Source organism: Perissodus microlepis, chromosome 20 (assembly GCF_051167445.1).
Source record: "Perissodus microlepis isolate ML-2025 ecotype Zambia chromosome 20, ASM5116744v1, whole genome shotgun sequence".
NCBI lineage: Eukaryota > Metazoa > Chordata > Actinopteri > Cichliformes > Cichlidae > Perissodus > Perissodus microlepis.
Window position 1 is genome coordinate 27591491 of NC_140480.1, and position 16672 is coordinate 27608162.

At 40.8% G+C, this 16672-nt stretch overlaps 2 protein-coding genes across 2 annotated transcripts; one reads left to right on the forward strand and one right to left on the reverse strand.

Annotated features, from left to right (window-relative positions):
- Window positions 1-817: 817 nt before the first annotated feature.
- On the reverse strand, window positions 818-2385 carry cebpb (CCAAT enhancer binding protein beta). The gene has a single exon (XM_084917010.1). It carries the CDS (start codon window positions 2199-2201, stop codon window positions 1323-1325), a length of 879 nt encoding a protein of 292 aa, XP_084773136.1. The 5' UTR covers window positions 2202-2385; the 3' UTR covers window positions 818-1322.
- A 5323-nt stretch (window positions 2386-7708) lies between these two features.
- On the forward strand, window positions 7709-16587 carry peds1b (plasmanylethanolamine desaturase 1b). The gene is made up of 6 exons (XM_084917012.1): window positions 7709-7930; window positions 10663-10782; window positions 10875-10966; window positions 11045-11189; window positions 11328-11540; window positions 12725-16587. Exons 1-6 carry the CDS (start codon window positions 7795-7797, stop codon window positions 12844-12846), a joined length of 828 nt encoding a protein of 275 aa, XP_084773138.1. The 5' UTR covers window positions 7709-7794; the 3' UTR covers window positions 12847-16587.
- The last annotated feature ends 85 nt before the right edge of the window (window positions 16588-16672 follow it).

Consider the following 16672-nt stretch of genomic DNA (forward strand, 5'->3'; position numbering starts at 1 on the left):
ATTTTTAAAAAAAAAAAACTTCTACATTTTTCCTTTTTCCTGACTTGAGGGTTAAAATAAGGTTTGCGCTCGCTGCCAGCCAGATCTTGGCTGTTGAAGCGTGACCTCAGGTTGTGCGAGGAGGTTAGTTGCTGATTAATTTCCATGCAACCTTGAACCCCTCTCTGGGGCAGTGGACCCTGCAGACTATTGACAGAGCAGTGTGCTAAAGATAAAGCCAACATTTCTGTGCTGCGTGCAGTGTGACCTGGTCTTTTTTTATGCTTTTTGCTGCCCTCAGCAGTATCGTTTCATCATAAATTGCCTGGATGTATTTCAGGATATGAGAACTTTTCTGCCAATCATTAAGTAAACAGAAGCACTACAGCTTTCAGATTTACTCAAAGAGCATTTTTTTCTTAATTTTCAGGAATAAAAATCATCTTTCTATTTTATTTGCCAATTTTTCTCTATTTACCTTCTGATCAAACCACTGGGTGCCATTTTCTGCTTCATGAATACACCACATGAGCAAATACTGTACATATAATGTAATGTTTCTTTTTTTTATGTCCTCCATCTCCAAGAAGAAACGTCAAATTCCTGCTCCATGTTTCTTTTGGGGTGTATTTCAGTATGCAGGCCTCAATTAAAAGATTAGGAATATGCTTTGTTGCTGAGCCAGTTTCTTATCTGCAATATGTTGTAAGAGAAATATGTGGTATTACACAGTCAGTCTATGATGAGTGTAAGCATTTAGACAAGCAAACGCCCCTTTCTGTCTGTCTGAGCCTTCACCTGCCTCAAAGGGACAAAAAAAGAAGATTTACAAGTGAAATTGTTTAAACAAAGTATAAATCTGTTTAATTCAATAAAATATCAAGTACAATTAAAGCATTTCACCTTTCAATATTAAATAATTAGACTTATTTCATTCATTGCCAATACTATTACAAAGAGTTGCATCATTTCACTGCAGCACAACTCTTCCCTTGACAACCACTGCTCCAGATACACACAAAAAATGTAGAAATTCACTCGCATGTACGTAAAACCTGCACAGAAATACTGCATACACACCCACACAAAAAGAAAACAAAAATCACATCTGAGAATAAAGCTAAGGTGACATGTGAAGAGTCGTGAATGATTGCGCAATACATGCACCCACTCCTTCAGTCCCATTCAAAGTGTCCTTGTAAACTGGTGGTCGCCGTCTTCACCTGTGAAGCGTACCGTTTTCAGCACAGTGGATTCCCCTTCGGCTCTAAAGTCCACCGATGATCAGACAACAGCACGGAGATCCATGCAGAGTCTCCGGTGTGTGAATGTGTGTGTGTGTTTTAACACTGTCCGGTGGCAGAGAGCAGGTTGCGCAGGGTGGCCAGCTCTCTGGACAGCTGCTCCACTCGCTTTTGTAAACGATCGTTCTCAGCGGCCAGTTCCAGCACTTTGTGTTGAGTCTCCAAGTTGCGCATTTTGGCTTTGTCCCTGCTCTTCCTCACGGCGAGGTTGTTCCTCTCCCGCCTCACCCTGTACTCTTCACTGTCCTTGTCCAGACGTTTCTTTGCCTTCCCGCTTGACATTTTGCCGCTGTGCGATGGTGACCTGCTTTTACCTGACGGAGCAGGTGTGCCGGGCGGGCTGGAACAAGTCGAGGACGCAGTGGAGATGTTTCCGAGACTGCCACTAGTGGACTGGTAATGAATGTAGGACCTCATGTCAAAAGCAGACGAGCCGTTCTCCATCTTTGCGTCTTCCTGACTGTCTTCTCTGTCGGCGGCAACAGCAGCAGCAGGTCTGTAGCGGCTCCCGAGTTCAGGGCTCAGCACGCTATCCACGCGGGTTTCCTGCAGCTCCGGGTAACCTAGCGCGTAGGGCTCCCTGGGGTCCCTCAGGTTGTCGCACTGGCTCGTCTCCAGCTCGTTCAGTAGCGAGTAGTTCTTGTAGTTCTGCAAAGCTGCAACTCTTCTCTTGTTCTCTGCCAAGAAATCTGTGAAAACGTCCCCCTGCTGCTGCTGCGTCTGCGCCGCCAGCTGCGGGTAGTGCAAAGCTGAGTCCAGGTAAACACTGAAGTCTATCGCTCTCTCCCGCTCTTCAATGCCCAGCTCCGTCATCGAGTCACCGAGCCTCCAATATGAGCCGCCGCCGATGGGGCTGATAACGCTGTCTCTACTGTGGATAGCAAAGCTGCCCTCCTCGTAGAAGCCGGCCACTTCCATGGATCTTAACACCCGCCGGATTGCAGAAGCATGGAGGGCTGAGGTGAGACGCCCTGAGTGTTTTGGGTTGAGCTGTGAAATGCGTCTGAATGTGGTGAGTCTATAGCTCCCGTGACAACATGCAGTAAACTACTTTGAAGAACTTGTGCTCTGGGAGTGAGAGGAATTGACAGGTTCTTCCTGTCTCGAGGGGTTTTATTTTTTCTAGCGAGGGGCGGAGCTCAGGTATGTGACGCGCAAGGCAAGTGGACAACCTGTGCTGTTCTTCGAGGATCTTTGGCACACTGAACTGCGTTTGAACACAATAAAAAGCAAGTTTAAGCACTTAAGCGGTTTTTTCTGTCTTTCTCCCCCTTCCCTGTTTGTTTGGTGGTATTGTAGCACTTGGCTACAACAGGAGTGTCAAGATAGGAAATGCAATCATTTGTATGATTTTAAAACAAACGAAACTTAACTTAAAAAGCAAAATAAAAGTGAAAATATTATCGCACAACGGTGAGTACTTAACCAAGAGCGCAATAACGAAACAAAACCATACGTTAGGAAATATTTTAAACCAGTGTTTTGACATCGGGTCCCATCACGCCCTCTACAGTCACATCTCATCAACTCGACAATAATGGAAAAATTCCACTCGGCATGTTTACCATTTTCTAACTTCGTGCGTAATCGACTCATAACAACGATACTCATGAGCGCAGCCCCTGACAGCTGTTTCCTTTGAGCTGACTAGATTAAACCAGTATGCTGTTCTGTGCTAGACCCCTACAAGATGATACATCTCTTCCAGCACTGTATCAGGGTCAAGATGGGTGTAATGAGAAATTTAGTGAATCTGGTTTATGTCTACCTATGACAGTCCAGTGGCTCCACGTCTGAACCCAGGCTCACTGCGCAAAGATGACAATTCTCCCAGAACATACAATCTAGAATAAAGCCCAACATCCCAGTGTTACCAGTCACACGTGGCCTCTGAATTGGATTTACAGTCAGCACTATCTGTTTTCTTAGACATGCAATTCCGATAAGGAAAGAATTCCCAAAAAAGGTCCTTTGATGGAGAACCGGAGATGGTGGTAGTGGTGGGTGTGTGTGGTGGGGGCGACTTGTAAGAAACCCGAGATGCAGCGTGAACAGCACATACAAGCGGCGAAGTTAAGAGACATAGTTATGGATTACGTCTTACTGCCACCTGCTGGTGACAAGAGTCATTATAACTGACTCAAAACCGAGGTTTTGAGTTCCTGGCCAACATCCAATCTGATTTCAAGTAGACCGGAGCTGTTAAATCACTGAATAATAACGTATACACATTTTCTCTTTTTTACATTTAAAAGAACTATCCGCTTGTTTCAAGTTTACTAAAATGAGATTTATGTAAAGGGACAGACTCTTACACACACCCACAGCTGAGCGGTTACTAATTTGTGAAACACTTTGGGTGCCTCTTTTTAAAAACCTTCTATCACCGTTTCCCCACATTATTAGGTATACTTCTTCTAAAGCTAGGACAAATATTTAATCCGCCAATCACATGGCGGAAACTGGGCGCATTTACCGTACAAATCTCACTTGTGTCTGTTTTTCTGATTAAAGGGAACCTGTTATACTAATTCCCAGCTTTGTATTTTCATGTTTGGACTGCTACTAGAGAAGCCTCCCTTCGCCCACTGTCTGAAACAAGCTGTTTAGCTTCCTTCTCGCTCGACTTAATCCAACTTTCTTCTGATTGGCTGTTCCTGGTAAATATTTGAATATCAGGGGTGAGGTTGTTGCGCTCACTGCGAAGACCATATAAGGATTTCCCCTGGCACTGACGTCATCAAGCGTAAGAAGAACTGTCTGAAGTATGAGCTTTTGGCTCCCAGTGACTGTTTGTGCATACACTGACCTATTTGTAGCAGAATACACACTCACTGACCGCTTTATTAGGTACACCTGTTCAACCGCACGTTAACGCACACATCTAATCAGTCAGTGCATTTATGCATGTAGACATGGTCGAGATGACCTGTTGAAGTTCAAACTGAGCATCAGAATGTGGAAGAAAGGTGTTTTAAAATGACTTTGAACGTGGCTGGTCTGAATATTTCAAAAACTACTGATCTACTGGGATTTCCCACACAACCATCTCTAGGTTTTAAGTTTTCCTCTTTGGGGATCAGAGGGATTACCTGTCGCATGTTGTTTTAAATCTTATAATGTGTCACATTATTTTTTAAATAACCAATGAACCGTTAAGACACCTTACCTGAGCATATACTGGCAGCCTCATACGCAGCTGAAGCATCACAGGTGACAGATATCACTGTAACACCTGTTCCTGTTTTCAGCAGTGATGTGGCACTTGCTCAAGATTTGGGGTCAACAAAGGAATACCTGAAGGATTTAGCAGCTTAACACTTTTGTTGATAATGGTTGCCAAGTTGCTGTCTGTGATTACACATAGTTGCAGTGAAGGCTTAAACGTGATGAAAAAACAGATTACAAAAGGTCAGATTTGTCAGAGTGCCTAATATACAAGACAAAAAAACAAACACATAGATCTACAGTGCATGATGTGATAATAGAATATCAACATGATCATCAAAACTGAGAACACTGTCCAAAATGGTAAAATTCCTGTTTTTCACGCTGTATTTCAGAGAAAGGGATGACAAATATGACCACATTTTTCTGTCTCTGACTTTTTGGATCAACAACAAAGTTTCTGTTTTGTTTCTGTTCTAAAAGGTTTGGAGGCATCCAGCAGTTAATGTCATCAGTGCAGGTAAGATCATCAGAGGAAAATGCTGAGTACAAATGTACATCATCTGTGTAGGAATGGCAGGATATATTATGATTCCTTATGATAGTAACAAGCAGAACCATGTAAAGGTTAAGGAATAAAGGACTGAGGACAGACCCTTGAGGAACCCCAGCTGAATTTATCTTATTCTGTTGATCTAAAACCACTAACTGATCCATAAAAAGTTCTATAGGTGTGAAGTTTTTATGACCTGTTAAAACCAACTGAGTCATGAAGGTTTTGGTTTAAAATTTCACGATGTGTCAAAAAAGTGAGATGACACAACCCTCTTTCTGAAAAATGAACTCATTAACTCCCTTTTACCTTCCATGTGATCAACCACTTCCCCAAAGCCTCAGGTCTCTAGCTGAATATAAATAAATGTGAGATACTGGCTCTGCATGAGTCCCCCCTGCAGTCAATATGTAATACACATTTAAAAGGAAGTGAAATGTTATGGAATTATACAGATGAGATAGGAACAGAAAATAGGAATATTTGTGTTGGTATAAGAAATATAAACCAGTTCAAAATATTCATTTTAAACTGATTGCTGCGGAGGGACGTAGCAAAGCAACAAAAGCAGCTTTCAACTACTCCGTTGCCACATAGCACCACGTGTTTGATTTGGCATAGGTTTTTAATGCTTATTTATTTATTTATTTATTTATTACAACAGATGTGCTTATGGACACACACTCCAAAATGGATGGCTGTGTCTGGCTTTAATTGAGCCAGCCAAATTTATTGCTAAGCAAACGTGTTAACCACTACACCATTGGAGGCATAAATGTAACATTAGTAAGTGATATGGTTAAAAATTATAAAGATGTTGGGGCTAATGCCATTGTTTTTTATAATACTGAAAGTACTTCAAACTGAGATGGTTTAGAGCCTTCATTCTGAACAGACACTACTTTTGATCGTTATTCCCAGTGTGACTTTTGGAAAAAGGGCTCAAACAGACTTTGTTTGCAGCTCTTTATCAGTTAAACTCCCAGATTTCTATCAGCAGGTCATTCTCTACTGGAAATGAATCTATAGCCATACTTTTTGTCCACACAACACACCTGTGTGGAACTCCAGATGCATTAGACTTGGTACAATATCTGTGTACGGATGTAGCTCATTTTATAGATTAGAACGGTAATCTATTACAACCTGAGGTGTACTGAGAAAAATTCAAGTTAGGATGCACTGCTAAGAGTTATAAAACATTGACAAGAGCCATCTGGGTCCCTCTGAGATCAATGATTAAAGAAGGCACTGTGTACTCTAGGACTTCTCCCAGACTGACAATAATTGACTTTTGTGATAGCAGGTGCACAAACAAAGTTATCAGAAATATTTTATTAGACAAAATGTATCATAACCCAGTAAAAAGGAATTATATCCCGAGGAAGCTCAGGTGTTACAGAGAAATACGTTTCACTTCCTCTCCTAAATGAGATTTACCCAACTAATGAATACATAAAGCTGAAATTTTATTTGGATGTGAACTCTGGTTTACAAAAGATATTGAAAGTGTGGACCTCATGATTCTATTTTTATTAATTTTAATTTCTAGAACAACGTGTGAAGCTGGCTGCAGTTCAGGCTGCTTCAATGCCCACATTTAACAATGATTTAAATTAAATTTGAAATTATTATCAATCAATCCTAAATTGGATTCCATTATCTGGATTGTGGTATTATTAGGGATGTCTTTTATTCACAAATACTTGCATTCAATTTTTAATTTAAACCATGCATAAACATGGCTGGTTATTTTAAGTTTAATGCACTGTTTGAGTGTCTAGTTTCTTTTTTTTTTGTACACTGGTTTTGTACATAAATATTCTTAGTGCCTTATTTGACTGTGTGGTTGTTCATAAAGAAAGTTGTCTAAAAACTCCGCTTCCCGTTAATTCCATTGCACAGATATTGACTGCAACTCACGTAGAACACCAGGAGAGGGCGCTCAAGATAGTGTTGAGGGAACAAGTGACTGGAAGTAAAGGCATTTACAAATACTTCTAAGACAGAAAATGCCACATATAATTTTAGTTTTCACTAAACGGTATCGACAGTGCGTTCGCGTTGAAATAAAAGTTCTTTTTTTTTCTTACAGGAGAGCATAATTTGCAGATAAAATTCTAGCATTCTGTCAATGTTGCTGATTGGTTAGTTAAGGATTTACGACAAGATAGACTCCCTTGACGATACCCAGTAATAAGCCTCTACCAGTAATGAATATTTGATTTAGAAGCGTATTTATATTAACACAGGAACTTAAGCGTGTGTAAAACAAAATAAAACAAATAAGTACTTTTTTCTTGTGGTCTCTGTGGCTGCAAGCTTCATACCTGAAATGAAAATGTCATATACCGTACCGTAAAGTGGCACATAGTGCGGTGACCTACCCAAAGTAGAAAGAAATGTAAGATTTTTTTTAAGGAATAGCTGTAAATTGTGTCAGCGCCTTAAAACATTATTGGCCCTAGTGAAGGTTACTGTTTACTGCACTAAATTTGCGTTTCCTGCTCATTCTGGACTATCGCGGGCACGAGCAGAGCGGGTTCTAGACAGCACGGGTGGGGTCAGGAAATTCGATAGCGCCCCTCGCAGCCCCCTTCCCTATTGGTCACTTGGCTGCCTGTGAAGTAACCAAGCAGCCAACTGGCTGTTGATTGGTAGCTGCGTTCAACGGCTTGCACCTCATTGGCTAAAAACGTTACGCTGTCTGTGGGCTGAGAAGTTGGTGATTCTGTTGGTTCCTGGTGGTGAGTAGAGAGATTGAAGGGGCCGGGCCCATAGCGGAAAGAAATGGCGAGTATGGTTAACGAGAACGAGCGTGGAGGGGAAACACAGAGCCTTGAGCCACAGGGACCGGGCCGGGGAGCGGCCAGATGGGGTCCACAACACGCCGGTGCCCGAGAACTGGCTAATTTGTACTCGCCAGGTGAGTCGATCCTCTCCGCTGCAGCTCCGTCTAATGAGCATGTTCACCGAGTGGCGGTGTGACATAACGACGGTCTTTATTCAGTCACCAAGAAACAAACTGCTAAAACTACTAAACGAAAAGCAGCAGATTGTATTTAACTGCTCCACTTAAATGACACCGAGCAGTCGTCGGCAGTATGGGTGTATTACAGCCACGGTGCTGTCGTGACACAAGAGGAAATTATGTCAGAGTGGCTGAATTTGTTTTCGAGTGGCTGTGCTGCTTTGACATTTCGAGCATCAGGGAGAGAGGTTATAGAAGAATCCACTGCCTCTGCTTTAGGCTCAGAAACCTCGTCTGGTCACGGAGCTGCTGTGACCTTTCGTATCTGAGCTGTTGTTGGTTGCCAAGTCAGCACACACGGGCTGCAAACACAACCAAAAACTCATGCTCTGAATTGTTTGGAGAGCTCCATCGGTCACCCTGTCAAAACACTCAGTGGTGTTTCACGCCCATCATAAAAATGCATTTTCACAATGGCAACTTAAACTAGGTTTTGCATGTGACTGATTAGAAACTTATTTTAGTTCCTGGGCCACATGCAGCCCCCGTTTGATCTTAAGTGGGCCAAACTGGAAACACTGCATTAAAAACACCCAGGAAGTCCTGTGATAGTGGTCATCTGGGCCACAGAGAAAGACATCCTTTATCCCAGTCCATTAGACATTTGCCACTCAAGAGAAGATATTTGTAATGCCTTAAGAAAAATGTGCAACTTCAAAAATATTCTGCTTTTTCACATTTCTTTGAGTCTACTGTCATTACACGCGGATTACATTTCTACACAGTTAAGTCACAGCAGGTAGCATGGTTTCTCCTGCATATTAAAAACCTTGTTACAGTATTATTTAGTTTATCTAGATCTTGATTTCATTTGACGTTTTCAAACATCAGAGATAGATGTTCACATGGACAAAAAAAAAACCCTGTCTAGAGTCTTAAAAAATGCCCCAAAAGTAGAGGCTAATGCGTGTTTATTGGGTTATTGGGTGCTGTTGATTGCTCCTGTTTGTTTTAGGATACTTTTTCATGGCAGGTTTTGGACCTTCAGTGAGAGAATATGAGGAATAATAATCATAGTATCAGTATTCGGACTCACAAATGTCAGCAAATTCCTGGAAGGAGATTTGACGAAACTGACCAAAACAAAGGCTGATGTCCACAGGAGGGAAGAACGTCTCATCATTTTATTTGTATCTGGCAACTGGCACTGCATATGAAACACCCGGATACATTATTAACACATAATGCACCAACACAAATGCTGGCAAACACTTAACATAGGTAATATCGGTTAGGCAAAAGTCTAAATCAGGCCTTAGAGAGAGGGTGAGGAGACATGTGAAGGGAGTTGGGACCAGAGCAGCTGCTCCCCTGAAAGAGCCAGCTGAGGTGGGTCAGGCATCGTTTCCTAGGTGCCTTCCCTTGGAGGTTTTCCAGGTACGTTCCTCTGGGAAGAGACCCCGGGATAGAACCAGAATTCACTATGTCATCTGTATTGGGAACGCCTTGGGGACCTGGCAGGAATGAGATATGTTACTAGAAACATAATGATGTTCTGGAATACCCAGTGCATGTCTGGAGCCACAAAAATTTGACTTAAGCAGAACAAAGCTGATGAATGTTTCTCAACGTTAGGGCTTTCTTAACAGCTCAGCACAGAGCACCAATATCACTGACTAACATTTCTGACCAAAAGCAATGCAAATTCACGTTAGGCAAGGAAAGTGATAAAACCACAGACTATGATGGAGCGGGTAGATAAGCTGCCATGTTCAGCTGTGTGTCTGGTCAATAACACAGCTGGCTCATGTTTCCTGCTTCGGCTGTTGAGTGACTCTTTGGTGGCAGAGGGGGTGAGATAACCACCATCTTTAGTGTTGCACAATTCTCCAGTGGATTTCTGTTCATCATTTGTTGTGTGCATTAAATCTCATGCTTATAGTGTCGCTGGGGTGTGTATTCGACTGGTGGATGATAGGGCCACGGCAGACAAGATCTGCTGAAAGCTGAATTAATCAAATGTTTTGTGGGCTAAATTATCATCAGATCATTCTAATTGTTTTTAATGTTTTGGTAAAATCGTTATGGTTTCACAAGGGGGGCATGACATAAAAAAATAAGCACCACAGTTTAATGGAACATACATTTGTTTGGGACAGATTCATTGGAGCGTAAGCTGATGTAAATATAAAACAGCCAGTAACAATGAGGTCACACGTTAATGAGGGTTAATGCAACAAACTAGTATTATATCTTTTAATGAATAAATCGAAATGCTCCAAAAATGTGAGTTGGTTCAAAATGAGTTAGCGCATGCTCAAAATTTCCCCTTTGACAAATATTAAAATCTGTGGGATAAGCACTAAACTACTGAGTTTTTTAAAAGCAATAAGTCATATTCACCCACTCCTTTTACTAAGATCTAGTCTTGTGGTTTCACACTGTTTGCTGCTTTTTTGCTGTTTTGTTTCTAGGTCACTAAATTACAGTCTTTGTGCTGTAACATGTGGACAGGTATTTCAGGCCCTGCTGCTCATTATTGTCAAAGAACAGAGGAATGCTGCCACATCAGACAAACATGCAGAGTCGTTTGCTAATCTTTGAACATCACTGGATTATCTGCACTGAAAATGCTGCACAAGTGATAGAATTTGTCACTAAGAAGCTCCTGTTTCTTGTTCTTTAAGGCAAAAGATGTCAAGAATGGATCAGTGTCATCCTCTGCTTCTCTCTCATGGCCTTCAACCTCATTTACCTCCTTGCCAATTTCCATCAGGGACATATATGGTCCATCCTGCTGGGCATTGGTAAGTACTAAATTTAAAAAACGATGTAGTCTTCTTATGTGTTATTATTTGCTGTCTCGTTTAACAAGCTTCTCTTTTTTTCTTCTTTTCAGTGGCAGGTATCCTCACTGCAGACTTTGCATCAGGATTTGTTCACTGGGGGGCTGATACGTGGGGATCGGTAGATCTACCCATCTTTGGAAAGGTATGATTCCCCATCATTTACCTCCAAATAGTCATTTTTCAAAGGGAGCATTTTCCTTAATTTGCCACATATATGCAGGCCTTTATACGTCCATTCAGAGAGCACCACATCGACCCCACAGCCATCACCCGTCACGACTTCATTGAGACCAACGGTGACAACTGCATGCTGACCATAGTCCCTCTAGCAAACATGGCCTATAACTTTCTCACCTTCTCACCTGGTGAGTTTCGTATCAACAAAGCATTATCTCTACCGTGAAAAAACTCTAATCTGATAAAAAAATAAAACAGTTTCTTTAAGAAAAGGGCAGGAAGGCAACAGCAAACAAACTCCCATGTTTGTCTTCTTTTACCTGCAGCGGAGATTTACCATATCTACCCCCTGTACTGCTACCTGTATGCACTGGCCATCTTTGTGACTCTTACCAACCAGATTCACAAGTGGTCTCACACATACTTCGGGCTGCCTCGTTGGGTCGTGTTCCTGCAGGACTGCCACATCATCCTTCCCCGCAAGCACCACCGCATCCATCATGTCTCTCCTCACGAGACCTACTTCTGCATCACTACGGGTTTGTAGTATTATTTCGTCAGGATTACCCAGACCTTTTCTCACACTACCCAACCAAAGTCTGTCTACCCACTTCTACTATGTTTGCATGTTCACATGGAAGATTTGCTACATTAGGGCTTAGTCATACAGGCCCAGAGACTGGTTGTTGACCCTTTGGCAACCGCTGTGCGCTAAGGAAACGTGTATTCCCTGACCAGCTGGTAAAGGTTGCTGGCTGTTGCAGGGTGAAAACGGTTGCAAAGAGGGTGCTTCATGTCCAGGCTTGCATGACTGACTTTGGGTTGTAGTGCTTTACAAAACCTCCCAACAATGAAGCTGCACCTGTGCTAACTTACTGACAATGTGTTTGTCATGAAAACTGCTCCTTGCGCAGTTAGATTGTGTGTAAATACATGTACATTTATCTGCCAACTGCTCAAAATAAAATCAGTGCACTGTATTTAGGGTCATACTAAGTGTGTAATTATCTAAAAATTGTCCTAAAGTTCTGTATTTAAACAGGCTGGGTTAATAATTAAGCTAATAATCTTTTTTGTTCCACACTTGGGTCTTAAAAGTGAGTGATTATTTCACCTTGCTGTAATGCCTGATTTAAGGTATCTTCGGAACCTGTGGGCAAAAGAGAGGCTTTTTTTTCTGTCTGATTGCAGCCCGCCTGTAGTCTGAGCAAGCTTTAGTAATATGTTTATAAACTGTCTGAGTGGAGAACAAAAAAGGAACTTATTGACCTAAATTCAATTTAGAAACCACTGGTTACCCAGAGCCCGGTCATTAACAGGAAGTTTTGATGCAGGTATAGGATATCCGGCTGCACGTGCAGCCCGGAGACATTGGCGGTTGATCGCAAAAGCAAAGTCACAGAGTAGCTGAGGGATTCTCAGTAGTAGAAATATCGGATGTGGTCAGTTAGTGGAAAGGGTTATATTATTACAGATTTCCAGAGCTTATCAGAGTTAAAAAATAAGAATATGTTTCAAAGAAAGAAGGTTAGGGCAGGTTTTATAGTTTTCCATTGTGTGTTTATTTCTGTTGAAAGATGGGTTTTGACCCTACATCTTCATTAAGAGTGCTTCACTCAGTGTTATGCACTGAGTGAGTGGGTCTGATTTAAGAAAGACAGACAGAATAAGGGATGTAATTAAAGATGATTTGAGAGTTAATGTTTGTTTTTTAATTCTCCAGGTTGGCTGAACTACCCTTTGGAGAAGCTGGGTTTCTGGAGATACTTGGAGGATCTCATCCAGGGTGTGACAGGAGAGAAGCCGAGGTCGGACGATCTGAAATGGGCTCAGAAAGTCAAGTAACACAGCGGGCTAACTGCACCCTACCTCAGACAACACTGGGTCCGTCCAGGCTTCTCATCCCTTTTTTCCCCCACACTTAGTTTTTCTTCCTATGGACTTACAATCTAACACTTTCTGATGCCATAGCTTTAACTATTGCACATTGTTTTTCTGTTTTTCAAAAGGAGGGCTTTGTTGGTGGAATTTTTCATCACTCTCACACAGATAATATTTAAAAAAAATGCAATATATCCTTGAAACTTTATATATTTAACACAGCTCATCACTTTTTAGGGGTTTTGCTAAGGAAGAGCGATCATATACATTTGAAATCACTTTCTAAGGAAATCAAATATTTTCTCCACATAAAAAAAATCAAACTCAACAAAAAAAATACTTGAAAGGTTGAAAACTCTTTGCTTCTCTAGAGCCACAGCTGTTAATTTGATGTGATGATGAATCACATTATATTTAGCTCAGCTTTATTTTCTGTGGATCTGTCTCTGCATCTCAACTTTATCAAGGATCTACTTGATGTGCAAGTGATTTTAGGCTTGAATTTTATTTAGCTCACGGTGCGTAGTCAGGCTGCAGTGATGTAGGACTTTTTGGAAGCTTTACCAATTTTGATATCTAAAGATCAAATTGATAAATATTACTGTTACATTTATTGTATACTTGCACATTTGGGTTCAGCTCAGCCCACTTTTGACACTCTTTAAAAGCGAGGTAAAGATGCGTTCAAGGATGATTAATATAAACAGTTTCTAAAACACAGCCATATTTAATTGTTTAATCTGGGGCGTGTCAACCTCCCAAAAATGACTCCAAAAATACTGAGAAACATAGACGGTGTAAAAGATGGATGTAGCCACAGTGAGGTCACCCAGAGGTCAGTGAACTGCACACTTGTTGACGACTTGTCAATCACAAATGGTCAGCTAATGGATTATTATCCTTTCTGAAACTTAGAATGAGCAAAATGTATTTAATATTTTATCTAATATGATCAGATCCATAAAAGCATTTCTTGGAGGCCATTAAAAAGAACGTATATTTAAAGCACTTCCATGTTGGCTTCATGTCCTAGGAGCTGTGTCCATCTTTTATACTTTCCTAACAAAGAGGAGATGTTACCACGAGATGCTAAAGGAAAAGAAACCCTCCCCTAAAAAAAAAATCAAAAGAAAAGCTAACTGCTCCTGTCGCATCATAGTGGTATTTTCAATTTCATTTGTGGATCTTTGCATGTGATCCAACCATTGAAAAAGTCATTTTCAAGCAAAACCATTTGATTTGAAAGGCTTGTAAAAATTTACAAAACTGCAGTCATCACTGATGTTAGGTCATTATAAATTTGGGGCAAATAGAAATAAATTCGGTTGTTGTATCTGCTGGGTTAGTCTGGCCCTAAAATCAGACGATCATGTGCCCTCCACGCAAACGAACCAGTTTGCAGGAAAGAGGCACATGCAGTTTTTTGTCAAGCTGCCTTACACGCCGCATATGCAGTACTTCTGTTTGTTTTTGGTTCAGCTGCAGCTCTTCTTGTTGTGATGTTGCATTGTTCTGTCATTCTGGGGTTTGTATCTCGCATGGTGAGACGCAGACACTCCAATGTTACGTGTCAGCTTTGTGTGATACCGTTTTCACTCCGTGCTTCTCGCTATTGCTTGTATCGTGGAAGGAGACTGTCAGGTTCAGAGCATAACATTCCCGCTGACCAACGTTGCCACCGTGTACCTTCTCGGTAACTGACGAGCAGGCTCGGTGATTGTTTCAAGGGCTTCACTGAAGGGTGACGATCTTGGAGTTTCCTTTAAAACGTCTAGATGAGATTAATTGGTTGAAAGTTTTAATGTTTCAGTCATTGATTTGTAAATGTATTGTACAGCAATTAACTATGCATTGTAATAAGAGGCCCTTAATTATATGTCTTAACTCATCTGATTAGGTTCAAATGCCTTTCTTTTTCTATAGTTTACACATATTTGCTAAGTCAGAAGAACTGGAGTTTAAAAATTTAGCTACTTAAGAAATTGCATGACAATTTTTCTTTTTTCTAATTAAGATGTCACACAGACGAAAGAATGCATGCATGCATATAGCATGTCGGCTTGTGCAAGCAATGCACTGGGTCACCAGCTTTCCTTTGAGTTTGTGCAAAAGCAGTCATGAATGGGGAGGATTGCGCTCGCTCCAGAGGAAACTAATTGTACTGCTTTTAAGAAATGACCCCAAACTTTGACCAAATGGTCCCATGTCTGAACCACCAAAGTGTTATCTTCATTCCAAGGAAATCCTGGCAAAGTTTTTCAGGCGGAAATGGGAGAAGGTAACCTTCTTAGGTTGACCAGGTTAAAGGCTTACTTGTTAAGCTTAAAGTAGACAGATTAATGATCATTACAGTTAAGTTTGCAGCCAAAGTTCTGCTTTATGTTATGTGATATTCCACTTTTAGAATCCTTCATACTTGATTATATAGGATTATTTACCATAGGTCAGCAGCAGGAGTACACTGCAGACTGCATCGTGCTTGTAGAGTATTGTGAGAAGCAATTTTGTGTGCGCTTGGTAGTGTCATTTTGCTGGTAGATGGATGGTGTGACTGCATTAAAGTTTAAGGCTCGCTTGAGTTCTACTCCTGTAGTTCTTCTTGGTCAGTATTAGGCAAAATGTTTGTGCACTGTTACACTGCGGTGAGTGAACGCGTTAGAGCCTTTGCAGACAACTTTCTAAGTGGGAATCTTGGCATTGGCTTTGCTGGATGTTTCAGTGCTTCAGCAAGTTGCTTTTTGTGATCTTATAAAGGTAATGGCAGTTTAAAGGATGCTTTGTGCTTTTATAAATCAGCAGAATAGAAAAAAATAAGGATAGAGGGTGGAAATGATAGATATGACATGCCGTCATTCATTTGGAAACTGACAACTTTATTTTAAATATGTATGATGAGCTCAGAAGGAACCCAAACCATAATAATCTTTGCTTGGAGAAAGACTGGACATCTGTTGGTGTGTACGGTTTTCATGGTGAATAACCTGGTTGTGAGTGTGGCTCTAACATGCATAAGCTTTCTTCTTACTCTCCAGATGATCTCAGGATTGTGGTTAGATGAATTAAAGTAATTGTGAAAAACAAATTCCTTTTTTTGTGAAGTTAAGGCCATTATTTCAGAAGTAAAAGTCATATACATCTGATTTTTTTAAAAATCCAGAGTAGTCACATTATCGTAGATGCTTTCTGGGATCTATTGTTACCATAAATCAGTACAGTTAACTTGGCCACTTGTTATTGAGGTAGAATTTGTGATCGAGCTGTATTTGGATTTTCCGCTTAGAGACAGTGAACTTTCAGCAGTGGATTTGAACGGTGTTTTGCGACAGTATGTGGTCAATTAAGTATTTTTTTTTTTTTTTTTTGCACCTGAAAAATTTAGTGAGAGCAAATGAAGATGTTAGTAAGTGAGATGGGCAGTCGGAATCTCTCCTGTAATGGTCCTCGGACTTTATTGAATCGCCTTATCCTCTTGCCAACAATGTGGGAAAAGAGTTCATTGACTGACTTTAAATTGCTCATCATTTGACTCTTGCTTCTTCTGAGGTAAGGTCCATGTGGATGTTGTTGTTGTTGGTTATGTACACCGGTGGTGGGGATGGAGTTTTAGATATCAGATTAATGCCTTGATGCCTTTTTGTTGTCTTCCAGTTGGAGGACTTACAGTGTAAATAATATACTGTATTTATAAATAAACTAATAAACATATTTCTGTGTTTTTCTTTCTGTTATCATTATTATTTTTATTTAGTTTAAGGCTGGGAAAAAAGTGTATTATTTAATCTGTTTTAGG